At 42.3% G+C, this 14,778-nt stretch overlaps 1 protein-coding gene across 1 annotated transcript in view; it reads left to right on the forward strand.

The window, feature by feature from the left end:
• The first annotated feature begins 428 nt into the window (after positions 1-428).
• ca10a (carbonic anhydrase Xa) overlaps positions 429-14,778 on the forward strand; it is a 161,586-nt gene continuing 147,236 nt past the window's right edge. Inside the window, exon 1 of the mRNA XM_071922925.2 lies at positions 429-489. Within this exon, the coding sequence (XP_071779026.1) occupies positions 429-489 (61 nt within the window). The remainder of the gene's footprint in view (positions 490-14,778) is intronic.

Below are 14,778 nucleotides of genomic sequence, written 5' to 3' on the forward strand. Positions count from 1 at the left end.
TGGTGAAACGGGACCGGGTGGATGGATGGATGGATGTGTCCGTCCTAGGGCGCGCTGGAATAATACAGTGAATACCGACTGACTTCGCCGCGGATCAGTAGGCTCTACCTGTCTCTTCTTCTTCTAATTCTTCTTCTTCTTCTTCTTTTCCTTTTTCCTCTTGTCTGGAGTTGACCCGTTTCCCATCTCTGGAATTGTACATTTAGCGGAGGGAAGGTGCGACGTTTCTCCGGCTTTTTTTTGTATTACCTGCTATGAGTCTGATGTGGAAAATACCTGGTGGAAGGTGTACAGCGGGATCCAGCCTGGGAGGACAAGCCATCCGCAACTGATAAAGCCGCTTCTTTTTTTTTATTCCTTTTCTTTTCTCTTTTTTTTCTTTTTTTTTTTTTTACCTGAGCGTAATGTACCTGGAATGAAGACAGAGGATGGATATAATTTGGGAAATATTGATCATTCTCCAGGCCAATTTCATTGTCTGTATATCAGGTGAGTTATGGGGCGTCGTTTTGGCGGCCGCTGAAGGGGGGCAGGTGCGTCAAATTAAAAATCACCGCAAAATGAATTTATCTTTTAAAGTTTTACGAGGGATTTGTGCGGGATGAGTGAGGCGCCGCGGGCGGATGGCGCCTTTTGGGGCTTCGTATTCAACTGATCAAGTGGAAAGGTATAGATAGGGGGGGAATGGGGGGTCTTACTCATTATAGGTCTAAATGTTTCAACGGGACGCGCTGTGGCAACTATTCAGCCTGTAGAAAATTGCAATATGGATAGATGTAGGCTGCTGTGTGTGCCTGGCGCACCGTGATTACCATTCAACATAAAGGTTCGTGACGGTGGATTTAAAGGAGGAATTTTCCTATGCTTTCAATAATTGGTTACCTATGAGACCCGTGTGTGTGCGTGTGTGTGCGCGTGCGTGTGTGTGTGTGACTGAAGACGGGCACGGTGCACAGGACTTGATGCGTACTGGCGCACGCGTGACATGGGTGTTCCAGCACTTATAGTGTCATACACTGATGTTTTTGTATATACTGTGTATATATATATATATATATATATATTTTATTTTTTTTTTTACATTATACTATGGTCATATTGTGACATGCCAGACCCCCCCTTCCTCACTTGGACCCACGGTCCCCTTCGTCGCGGTGAAGTCCCCGCGGGCTCCCATAACAAATCATTCAGAGTTACCGTCACATAAAAGCAGTTGTGCGCACCGGTGAGCGCACCGCACTCTGCGGTGATGCGCGCGGATGCGGCGCCCGCATCATAGCAGCCAGGCCATATACTGTAATACTGTATAGCCTACGACTCCCTGTTTACTGTGCAGGGCCATCTCCACTTCTCAATGGAAATGTTTTTTTTTTCTCACTGAAGTGTGTATCAATATGTTAGTGTTGTGCCATTCCCTTTATTTGAATGATTTGACACGGTTGGTTCAAGTATGACGCCTCTGCTGTATGCACACTGCAAAAATAATCCATTTGTACAAGTTATTTAATCTAGTATTGAGTCTTGTCTTGTTTTTTTTCTTAAAACAAGTGAAAAAATCTGCCATTTCGGTGAAATAATTCCTCTCGTTTCCAGTGCAAATCATCTTGTTTCAATAATTTCCTTAAATCCAGTGTGGTTTTCTCGATACTAATGGAGCGATCTGCCTTATTCTGCCTTGGTTCAACATATTGACGCTAGAAGAAAAACCCTGAAGCCAGTGAATCTGCATTGGAAACAAGTGGAGCTATTTCATCCCAACAGCAGAATTTCCCACAATTTGAATACGATTTTAAAACTGAGACTAAATGAATCATCAAGCTGGATATTTTTTTCAGTGTGGAAGCTGTGACGTGAGTCTGGGAATACTACTCTATAATAACTTGTGCGTAATCCGTGACTGTGGGAGCGTATTACGCACGACAGGCTCTCCTCTCTATACCTCAGCCCTCAGGTTTTTCTTTTTTTGTTTTTATTGCAAAAGATAATGTACATTCGCTCAGCCCTCAGGTCGGGAATGCAGAAAAGAATAGTGACAGCATCCTTCGTCACTGCCCCCCCCCCCCCCCCCCCCCCCCCCGATTTGTGATTGGTTCCCCCTTAAAAAGTGATATTTTTCAATTTAGGTCAGCCAATCAGAGGTGAGAGACTTCACTCAACTAACTTCATCATGGTGTGGTACAGAAAAAAACCCAAATCTGTTCTAATCTAATTAATAAAAGGAAATGAAAGTATTAATTGTGAAAAGTAAATTATGAATCTTGATGCTGCATTCAAGTCCCATAGATATGAGCTTTCTACCATTGACTTCAGCTTTCAGATGGTAAATACTACTAGAAAACACTGTTCACCTCACCACCTAAATTCTACATGGGAACTGGAGGTTTGGCAATGAAACCTGAATTCTCTGACTTACTGAAGTCAGACTTGACCAACAAGTAAATACCTGTAGTCAAGTGTAGGGAATCATAGATTCATGTCAAATAAAACCAACAAAATGAATGATTTTCATCACATAAGTCATTTTGTGATCAGAACTCTTAAAATGCCATGGCAGGACATGACTACTTTTTTTTATGTTGTGGTTGACATTACAATTTTTGTTTTGCTGTAAAACATGAACTCAAATGCATCATCACTCAGTGTGTTCAGTGTGGCAGAAAACTTCCATCATGGCATCTTGACGGCTTCAAACGAGTTTGAATGCGTGAACGCTTCAAGTCGTTTCTTTGAACCGTCAAGCTGCTCCAATGACTATTCCCATAGGACATGAATGCAACATCACATAGTCTGGCATTTTATAATAAAGCACATTGTTATATAAGCAGCGCTTCTATACAGTATGTACTATGCCAGAAGCTGTTTTTGCTAAAGTTACTGTATTCTCCATAGAGATGAAGGCAGCTGATCAACTGGGGAGCCAGAGAGCTGAGATCAAATTCAATTAAACTGATAATTAATTAGGTGTGTTTGTCATCACCGAGTCAAGTTATTAAATCGTTTTGTCACTTTCATCCACATCTTTCAGCCACAAATGTCTGTGGCTGAAAACTGATATGGAGCTCATCATGACATGGCAAAATATGGCCATGTCAACTGATGCCAAGTTCAACTACATCTACAGGAATCATCATGCAGCTAAACCAGACTTCAAAAGCAACATGTTATTCCCATCGCATAGAGTTAAGCTTGGATTTGGGGACATGAAAGTCTCATCAGTGTCAAGACTCTCATCTATGATGTAATCAAGAGACAACGCTTGGCATGGCTCCAGTGACAGTGACTGGGAGACTGACTGCGGACACTGAGACAGCACCCTTAGGTGATTTTCCAGAGGGGTGGAGCTGCTCTTGTGATTATAAAATAAACCTCAGTCGCATGTAAAGGAGACACTATAGCTAGCTAGATAGATAGATAGATAGATAGATAGATAGATAGATGCTTTATCCCAGGAAAAGGTCTTGGTTGTCTGATTTTTGATTGTTGCTCATATTGCATTTACAATCAGAAATAGCATATGAATCTGAATTCTACTTAGAGGCTTCAACCTTTATATACCTGTGATGTTATACAAGGTTAGATTGCACCAAGCAAGACCTGTTATTAAATTAGCTGTGGACTATCTCTCCATATTTGAAGGTGCTATGTGCAGCATTTTAATATCAGTAATTCATTACCACATTAATTTTGAGACATTAGTATAATTACTGTAAGCAAATGAGACCATCACTGAGAAGATTAGCAGCCTCTACCAGCCTCTACACTGCATTTTACATTGTGTGCCACCAGGTCGGATTTGGCGGGGAATCTGCTGGATTGCTTTATGGCACAAAACAGCAAGAGGGCGCTGTTCTTCCAGAGCAAACAGAGCTAAAGTTTCAGAGTTTCTGGCAATAGCAGACGGTGGAAGGAGTGAAAGGCCGATGGAAAAATCACTTCCAACATGTTGATCCTCTTCAGTAAAGTCAAAGAGAAAACCTTTGACCAAAGAAGCAACATCATCTTCAAGGAAGCAACAGGGTTTATGGGAAATGTAGTCCTAATTTGGAGAAACACTCGCACAAACAATACCACTGGTGTGAGATAGAGGCTACCAATCATCTCCACCATGGTCTCATTTGTTTACAGTAATTATACCAAGGTGATGGGGAGAGCAGCTGCATACTCATAGCTCTGATACAAAGATCTATTATAGTAGAGGTAAAAAAAAATTTTAGACGCCATGACACCATGACAATACATGGGCCTACATGGTATTCTATAGGGTTAACTTGAACTACAGATATAACACTCTTATGGATGCTGTGGATGCTATGCACTGTCATTTGGATGTAAAAGGTCACTCAAACATTAAGTCCAAGAAATCAGCACCATTGACTATCAGTGATGTAGTCCTAGGTTGAGTTTCTTGCTGATTAGAGCCTTGGTTCTTCAGTTTCTAGCTTTGGGATATACAGTATATTTTTTCATGCCCACAAATATTGACAAAACTGTCTAAGATCATAAAAATGATCAGTGTGGCTTTGCTCTCATATTGACCGAATCAAAGATCAAAAATTCAAGCTAACCAGATACACAGAAGAGCTAGATTTCTCAGACGTTTCTGAGAGAAGAGTATTGACTCACGCTGGACTCCAGCTGTGGCGAAATCTGAAAAGACTCGCTGTGTGTGTTTCTGCAGTTTATTTCTTTTATGGCAAAAATCCAGAGAGAGACTATGTTATAGTGCTGTGGAGCACACATTGAGAAAAGCGATTTTCACTTACCCTCAATTACAGTATCTTTTTCCCCCCCTGCAGCAGTATGCTTTCCCCTGACTAGAAGTGCTCAAAAGAGCATTGTATAAAGGATTTGACATTATGTGCCAGGTAAACAGTTTTGTCCGTGATTCTCCATCTGTTCAGACACAGAAATGACTTTTTTTGTCCACTTTGGCCTTGCCTTAACATGATCTCAGCAGAAATCCTCGCATCCCTTCACACTGGTACAAAAGAACCGGTTCTCTTTTTTTTCTCCCCATCACCTTCTGTTTATCACTTCACCACACCAAATATCCATCATTGAGTCTATTATTGAGTCTTATTTCTTATTTTTCTTAGAACAAGTGAAAAAATCTGCCAGTGGGGTGATATAACTTCACTTTTTTCCAATGCAAATTTGCTTGAATCAAGTGACAATTTGATACTAGTGCTCATTTGCATTTCTGTTTGATTTTTTTTTTCACTTGTTTTATGGAAAACAAGATTTTAAGACTCAACACTAGACTAAATAATTTAAGAGGGGCATTTTTTTTTTGCAGTGTTCTTGTAGTTGACATTTTTCCACTACAGCATCCAGCCATTCCTCTCTGACTCTTTCTTTGCCTGTCTCTCAGTGTCTTTGTCTGTCTTCTCTCTCTACATGAGAAAACCTCAGGTAGACACAGCAGCACCATTACCTTAGATCATATGCTGTAAAAAATGTCCATCTTAACAAGTCATTCAGTCTCACATTCAGTCTGAAAAATACTGTTTTTCTTAAATCAAGTTGAACATTCTGCCAGTGGGTGAGATAATTTCACTTTTTTCCAATGCAAATCAACTTGTTTCGGGAATTTTCTACTGTCAGATTCTTGAAACAAGTCAAAATGAAGCAGATCATTCCACTAGTATGAAGAGAATGCTTGGAACAAGTTGATTTGCATTGGAAAGAAGTGAAATTATCTCATTCCATTGTCAGATTTTTCCCCCTTTTTTAAAGAAAAATATGATGAAAAAATTTGAGAGTACAGTAGCCAAATAGCTTTCCAATGCTGCTGACAGGCTTAGCTGGTTTCTAATAAGTAGGGTTTTTGTGTAGTCTGAAATTGAATGTGATGGTATACTTTATAACAACAGCAAAATGGATGCTAATAAACAGACTGAAGTTCAAAATGTCAACACAAATTCTTTTCAGTTGAGAAACTTCTTGGATGACTGTGGGAAGCCTATCTTCCTCTTTTTCTTCCTTTGTCTCTCCCCCTTGAAGTATAGGCAAGAATACCTTTGTTTGAAGTAAATCAAATAAAGGGGTTTTTATGAATTTTAGAACCCAACTAGAAGATATTTAAATGTTATAAAAGCAATGAACGAATGGCTTAAATTTTTCTTTGGTCCCCAGAGGAAAGCTTGCCATATATTTTTTTCCCCCCTAAATAATGACTATGCCTAATGCTTATTTATCATGCTGCTCTCCTGGCATGCAAATACTCAAGTGAAAAACAATGCAGTTTATTCTGCATAATTTGAATATGGCTTTTCATGTTCCTTTGTTGTGCATAAAGAGGAATTTGTCCTTAGTTAATGTCACTTGAGATATCACCTTGGCAAGCTTGATGCCAATACTATGTTTAATATGTAAAAATTTGATACTACTGCAATACCATGGTAAACATGAAAAAACAAACATAAAAAACATCAAGCAGTGTGTCACCACATTGACTTTGTAGCAACTTTTGTACAAGAGTTCTGATGTGTTGTTGGGCGTTCGTCTTTGTCAGTTCTTAAGGTAAAATAATTCCAGATATGGCTCCCAGTACCAGTTTGTCTACCAGTTCAGGTGGACTGGGATCCAGTTCAAGACATGGTGGACAGTTTGACAGTTTTAGTTTTAACTTCTCCAACCTATGCTCCAACCTATGCTAAAATGGAATTTCAGCTCGCAGAGAACATTTCGTGAAAGTATTGAAAGTACGTCCAATTCTTCATGGAACTTGACCCTTTGCAACGGTATCGAAGCAGTATGGAGATCTCGATCATCGTGACAACACTTGTAGAGGCAGCGATAAAGCCCCCCACCTGACAAATGACTTGAAAACGATTGGTTTCCGAGGCAAAGCAGGAGAAACAGCTGATTACTGCCAGGGGAGAAAGGCCCATCAGCGGCTCCACGAACTGTTTTCCCTGCTGCACCTCATTTTGCGCGGAACGATGACTGGGGGAGATAATCACACGTTACCTTCTGAGAGGAATGTGCCCTTAGGGAAGCTCAGGAATTGAAATGGGGGAGATGAAAACACCGGGTAGATAGGGGCCTTTAGTGAATTCGTGACAATAACACGTGTCTCCACCAGCTGGCCGTATGCCACTAAGCGAACTCCTGTGTTACCGAGGACGCCCGCAATCACTCCCTCCTACCCGGTCAGTGGATGTGTCTCATGTTGCAAACCCAACGCCACATGGCGCCTGCAATGTGTGCCCGCTTGAATCCCTGCCCGCCCACTTCTACACGTCCGTCTGGTCCGTCTGTGTGTGTGTGTGCACTTGTTTTGCTATCCTTGTGAGCACAAATTTGAGTTTTAGAGCTTTGGACTGAGGACATTTTTGCAAAGTGAGGTCGTTTTGGTCGGTCCTCACTTCTACAGGAGGCTAGGTTAGGATTGGGGGTTTAGGTTTAAGGTCAGGATTACCATTAGGTTTTGTTGGGGTAAGGGTTAAGGTTAACGTTAAGGTTAGGTTAGTTTAGGGTTAGGTCCCGCCCCAACATTCTGTTTCTCCTGGCAATGACAGTCACTCACCAAAGCTTGCAGGTGATAGTTTTCTATAGTATTCTGTTTTTTATAACCACACCATGTCCATGGGAAAGAGGATGCTCCCTTTTCTTAGACAATCTCTTCCTCATTTTTGTTGTTGGCTTTTGTTTGGTTGGAGAATGGGAGGTGTTCTCATTTCTCTTTCACTTTCACTTCCCTCAAGCCTTGTGTTTTCACTTGCATAAACAAACGCACATGGGTGCTGCTCGTAAAGTGTGTTTTCAGCAATTTTGTGACTAATGACAAACTGCTTGACGATAAGTCATCAACATAAATACATCCGCATTCAACCAAAGATTGTTCTGGGGCATTGAGTAGAAACAGTATGGGAAAACCTAACCTTTAGCACAGATTCCCACTGGTGTATCATTTCTACATTATACCGTCCACCACTAGGTTACGATTAGTTTAGGATTATTAGGTTAATTAGGATTAGGTTTAGGTTAGGGTAAGGGGTTAAGTTAGTTATGTAATCGTGACGTTTAAGGTTAGGGAATGAATGTCGTCAATGGAAGGTCCTCACAAGTATAGTAGTACAAATGTGTATGTGTGAATGTATGTGTGAGACTGACCACCTTGTCTGTCCCCATGCAGCCGTAGCTCATCACATCTGCTGCTCAGGAATCTCAAGTCTATATCAGCCAGCTGGAGTGAGACGACCTCCACGCCAGCTGTAATTTACCATGGGGAGATGGGATGGCAAGTGTGTGTGTGTGTGTGAGGGGGGAAGCGAGAAAAAGCAAAATGAGTAAGTCGGTAACAGGGACAGGCAGAGGAAGCGGGACGAGAGGGAGGAAGGAAGGAAGGGGGTGTTGGTGGCGGTATGGAGGCGTTGCGCTGCAGGTGGGCAGCGAGTTTTCATGAGCGACAACGCAAAGCGCTTTCTGCAGTTTTGTACACGGCGGCCATAGCAGCAGCAGCAGCCTGCCGCCCCAATTCACTCACCATCACACACAGGCCCTGCCAGGGAAGCCAAATCTCCAGCCGGTAATCTGATAATCCTGTGCAGATGTGTGTCCTGTAAGGGGAATAGATATTGTGTGTGTGTTTGTGTGACAGAAAGAGAGAGAGAGAGAGAGAGAGAGAGAGAGAGAATGAGTGAGTGAATGTGTTCTACAGTGTGCGGGCGGGTGCGACAGAGACACGGAGAGCCAGTGTTTATCCGGGCTTCACTTTCCCCTCTGTCGCCGTTACAGTAGCTGTTCGTTTCGCCATGTCACCCCTTCTTCCGGAATAATTTGCATTGGTGATTACACAATCTGCGGTGGGTTTACATTTAACACAGCGCTAAGCTATTTGGCCAACTCTTTAATCCAAATTAGCTTACACTGTCACGGGTATAGGGACGTTTTTAGTATACGCGGTCCCGGTGGAGAACGAAGCTCTAACCCCCCGGGCGGCACGCGCTCCATGCTCTACCCATGGAGCTATAGGGGACTGGAAACAGGCATCCACACAATGGAGTTGTGCGTTGGCCCTTAAGAGCCAGTGACCCAAAATGTGTTCGTGACACGCCAATGCCGTTACATAACATCCATGCAAAGGTGGAGCCACTGAACCTAGCCTGCATTGCTGTAATGTTGTACTGTATATAGAGGCATGGATTTCAGTGTATTATAAACATGATTGGCTACAGTCTTCGGCAGTGATGTAGTGGTAAATAAGAAGGTGGATAAACTGTGACCTTCAGTGATCATCATGAGGCAAACAACCACCAGTATGCACAAAAATCAATTATATTTTCTGAAAACTAGTATTTTATGCTTTTTCCCTCTTAAAAGGCCCTGTCTTCATACAGCTTACACTGTAAAAAATCTCAATCTTAACAAGTCATTTAGTCTATTATTGAGTCCTAAAATCGTAATTTTCTTTAAATAAGTGAAAAATCTGGCAATAGGGTGAAATAATTTCACTTGTTTCCAATGCATATCAACTTTTTTCAAGACTTTTTTAGAATCAAGTGTCATTTTCTTGGTAGTAGTGCAGTGATCTGCTTGTTTCAAGATATTGACACTCATTTCTAGAAATGTTTTCTCCTCATTGGCAGAATTTTTCTCTTGCTTTAAGGAAAAATAAGATTTGAGGGCTGAATATGAGACTAAATGACTTGTTAAGATGGATGTTTTTTTGCAGTGTACATTAGTTTGATACTGCTTACTATGTTGAATTCTCTGAATTTATGTCATGAAGTTTTATGTCAGGTCAAAACGGTGGGTAAACTACATGCCACAAATAAAAGTGTGGGTAAATTGAGTTTAGGTGTGTTTACCCTCCACTGTGTCCCTGGTCTTCGATAAATTATCCTTGTGTGACTTTGCGTTCTTATAGTTTATTGTTAGGACACCGCACTGGACCCTATTTGTCTTAACTATTCTGGGCTCGGCGTGTATGCGTGTGTGTGTGTGTGTGTGTACGTGCCGAGACAGAACCGACTGCTGCTGAGCTGCTACAGAATGTAGTAAGTACAGTGTCTAGTCACTGGCAGGCGTACAGAGGGTTTTATGGCTTTCAACTCAATAGGATCACAGGCCCAAGAGGACAAAGGTACTCACCTACTTTAAGCCCCTTCAATTATTGATGGATGCTTCCCTTTCTCTGCCTCGGCACTCCTTTCTCCTGCTCCTCTCTTTGAACACAAACAAAATAATGGATTTCTTCTTCATCCTACACTCAGTAGAAGGAAAACACTGACAAACTTTTAGACAAGAAGTGAGGGGGAAAAGGGCGGGGGGGTGTTAAAGAGAGTGTTCTTGTCAGCCTTGGAGTCAGATTCAGTGTTATCAGCGATCCCCACACACTCAGCCACTTCTCCCTGGCTCCCCTGAATAAACCTCTGACACCGTCCTGATAAGATGCGGAAAAGAACACCGCTCTATTGGCCCAACTTTGCTTATTAGCGGTGAGACAGTTTGCTTTTTTTCCCCCTTATCTGATGTTGGATTATGTCAAGATATTATAGTTGTTCTCAGCGACATAGCTCAGGCTGAGAGGACCAACTAAATAAAGTTACTGAGATAGTAAAGCTACAATATGCAACTTTTTGACATTAAAATAATAAACAAATAGGATATATTACATATTATCACACTGTCTGTGTCTGTGACCCTGTGTGTGTACATGCCTAAATCCCCGTTTCCCTGAAATTGGCTTTACAATAATGTTGGGGATGTTTTGGGGTGTGTACCATTTGCTGTGGGCGTGGCCAGTGATGAGCTGATTGTGGCTATCAAGGTGAGGGTAGCAGCCACAGCATAGGGAAGACACAGCAACAACAACAATGGGGGAAAGCAGTAAGAAAAGAAAGAACAGTGAAGCTAAACATGCGGGAAACAAGACCCATCGAAAAATACGGTGAACATCGGCTTGTTTTCTGTCTAAATCGCAGATTGGCTGCGTTCGCTGCCTGCTTCTTAAACGCCTGCGGTGGCTTTACAGATGCCGGTTACGTCGGCCTCAGGCTACATGCTGGTTCAAGGTAGACAACTTGATGAGTGACAAGTGTTGGGGCGGGAACTTGACCAACTGAGGGGGAGGAGGGCAAGGGCAACAATATACTTTCTGTCTCAAGGTTAGAAGTTGCATATTGCAGTTTTTGAAGTAATAATGTGTGACATTCATTGTGTTCTAAACACCCGGTGTCAGGTAGGTCTTTCCTGGGAAAAATCCTCTGGCACACAAGAAGTGATTTACATCTCTGGTTTGTTTGGAATACATAGAAGAAGAACTGGGTAGTTAGCATGAGCAGCAATAAGAAAAAGACATCAATATTGGCCACACTGATTGACAGGTGATCTTTGGGAAATGCAGTGCAGAAACACCTCAGCAATGAGCGCTTAGCACCAAAGATGGAGACAAAATATAAAAAAAGAGCCAATAAGGAACTCACGGATTACCACTTTAATAGGCTGAAGACAGAATTTGATCTTTTTAACTACAAGCAATTTCATCAGGAGAGCCATCTGGACATTTTATTGCAGTTTCGCCTGTTATGGTAGATTTCCGATGCAGTATAGCTCCTATACTGTCCTGCCTGCCTGTCCCACTGAGCGACCAGTGTCTCCTGAGCCAGCGGATGGAGACAAAGCTGCACTGGGACAGCATATTGCCTGCTGCATTTCAGATTGGGACACCAGTTGTGGATGCTTTGGTTTGATTCAGGGTGTCTTCAGGGCCCGGGCCTTTCACTCTCTGACACAGAGGCAAATGCGACCTGGCACACACACACACACACACACACACGCACACAGCTGGGGCCATTAAAGGGAGGCACCAATAGGAGCTCGGTGAGAGATAATTGTCTCATAAGTCAGTAAGCACAGCTGTTGGCAAGGTCAAGTTTCATTTATGGACGCACATTGCCACTCTCAGTTTTGTCTCAGTGTCTTTTCCAATCTGTCTGCTACTTTCCTTCTCTTTCCTCCCTCTTTCTCTCCCCATCTCTGCTGTCTGGTTATTTACCTGTCCTCCTCCTCCTCCTCTTCCGCCTCCCCCGTCTTTCTCTCTCCCTCTCTCTCTATCCCTCCGTCTTTCCCTCCCTCTCTCTTTCTGCATGGTTGGGCTTCAGGATTGCCTCTGCCCCGCGCTGAATATTAATGGAAGAGTTTGGATATTATATGAAAATGAACTGTTTATTTACAGCGTCTCTCTTTGCCTTTATGGGAGGTGGCGTGGGCTGGCTGAACGCTGCCAGACTCCTAAGTACGAGGATGAAATAGGCCTGTGCTCTGCTAAATGGGATTCAGGTCAGTAAGAGGCTGTGGCCAACTAGATCCGTCATACGGCTTTACTTTAGAGGAGCCTTCTCATTTCAAAACAACACTACAGCAAAGCAAGTCGTTGTTTGGGAATGGGGGATGGATGGGGAACGTCCCAAAGGCGTTTAAAGATCATTCAGATTTGGATTGATTGGTTCTGTTCAGTAAGCTAAATCTATTTATCAAGCCTCTATAAGGAAGCAGTGCAAATTAAACATCAGTGACCAAGTTCTCTACACTTGCCTGATTGTCAGTACCATTAAAGGCAGCAATTATTCTAGATTTGAATTTAGTTGAACTGCCATGATTATCCATCTTAGCAACTCATTTAGTCTAGTATTGAGTCTTATTTTGTCAAAACAAGTGAAAAAAATCTAATGGGGTTAGGTAATTTCACTTGTTCCCAATGCAAATCAACTTGTTCCGAGGCTTGAATCAAATGACCCACCTCATGTCAACATACTGCCACTGCCACAGCATTACAAAGATGTCAGCTCTTACCGTTTTATTGTCCGCCTACAGCGGAGACAGCCAAATGGGCCTGTGTAAAGGTCAACGTTGCTGACATCATAACAGGCTGACAAATACACAAAATGCACATTTACTCCACTTGCAATCTAAAGTATGTGGTTTGGATAGAACTGACAAGAGGACTGGGTTTGAAACCGCCAAGCCCAGCCGGTGTGCATCTATACTTACTGTCAAGAGACTTAGAGAGACAGATCGCACTCCAAACCTGCACTGATGCTGCAGTCCAGTGAAACCGGGATTAAAATGGTTTTTGTTTAAAATGGAGATCATTGATTATGTTACTTGATTATTTGATTGTTGGTTACTTGGCCCTTGTTCTAAGGGAAATCAATAGCCTCATGTTTAACCAACTGATCACTTCACATTGCCTGTTGGGAACAAACTCACAAAAACGTAGCTCATTTGTATAGCTTTCCACCAAGACGCTTCCATATTAAAGGTGCAACAAGAGAGATTTTTACTGTCCCATAGCACAAAAAGACCATAATATATCTGCAGGGGGTTGATAGTCGTTGATCAATACTAATAACTCAACGATTACTTTGTCAGGTGTTGAGAGTTCTCGCTTTAAAAACTCACTTTTCAGCCTGTACTCTGTTTTGGAATCAAAATTCTCCTTCCACTGGAATATTGACTCCCAACACCCCCTCAGTAACGCATTAAAATATGTAATAACTTTGTAATTTCTACTTACATTGTTTCACACATTTAAAGAACAGAACAATTGGCCAACAGGATCCAAAAATCTCATTCGTTTTTTCTAGAATCCAAAAATCTCGGCAACCCTCGAGAGGACAATTTTCAATTGCTCAATGATGAAGCACAAGCAGCCATAAATGTAGTACAAGCGACCAACCAGCGTTGCATGACATTTAAGCTAAGAAGGCTAAAAAGCCTCGTTCTCAAGGCAAAAAAGCGAATGACAAAGCAGTATCATTATTCCAGGGTATAGCATGGTGATATATTACCTCTTCACTAGACATTTCTGTTGGAGCTCTGCTCTAATTAGCTAGCTTACACTTCGATTGTGAAAATGTGACTTTACTTTAAGTGTTTGACATAATATCAGCTGAAGTACGCTTCCAAAACAAAAGCACACTAAGAATGGAGGGAGGATAAAGACCCCAGAAGTTGGACAAAACATCAAGGATGCATCGGATGGTATCTTGAAAGCCCCAAGATTCATTGTGAGAAAGACATATCACGTCCCAACAACGCTAAAGTCTGTAGTGCAGAGCTGCTTGAAGCAGATGGGAAAATGAATAACTGTGCATCTTAATTGATGTCATGCACACAGTCCATCTCAAACTGGAACATGCTCGCTCTCTCTCGAGAAGTGCGTTCTCTCCAAGACAACTTTAGAGGAACTTTCTCCTCAAGGACACAAGCGACGACTCGATACTCACCTAAGGATTACCTAGTGTAACTTTGAAGTTTTGGAAACGGTCTGGCCATAACAAAGTGAAACATACACTGACTCAGTAATGAATTTTGTGACTCGCCTGTATCCATCCGGTGACTCATTGTGACTCGTCCTTAAGGGGCTTGTAGGTGTTGGTTAGACGTCCCACAGTTCAGACAGTTTTTAATTGGTTTTCACTTTGGGGGAAAAGGTCATATTAACATGTGAAAGGGAGGCGTATTCCTTAAAAGCCGAACTAATACTTCCTAATACCTTATCAGTATGCGGCGTACCCTCATCCGCCACTTCGCGCACGTCTCTATTAATCAATAGATTAGACGTCTCACCGTATTCTACCTATAGGATAACCGCTGTCTGACTCGGAAGCCAGAAAGTGGCGATCCATCATTTTCCGCCGCACTCATCCTCCACTCCATGCCTACTTTTCTCACTGCACCCCCCCTCCCCCCCTCCAAACCCCCCCACCCACCTCCTGCAGAGTCTCGTCTGCATTTCCCTTTATAGATTGGAGGCATTTCCTTTCT

This window comes from Centroberyx gerrardi, chromosome 20 (genome assembly GCF_048128805.1).
Source record: "Centroberyx gerrardi isolate f3 chromosome 20, fCenGer3.hap1.cur.20231027, whole genome shotgun sequence".
NCBI classification, from domain to species: domain Eukaryota; kingdom Metazoa; phylum Chordata; class Actinopteri; order Beryciformes; family Berycidae; genus Centroberyx; species Centroberyx gerrardi.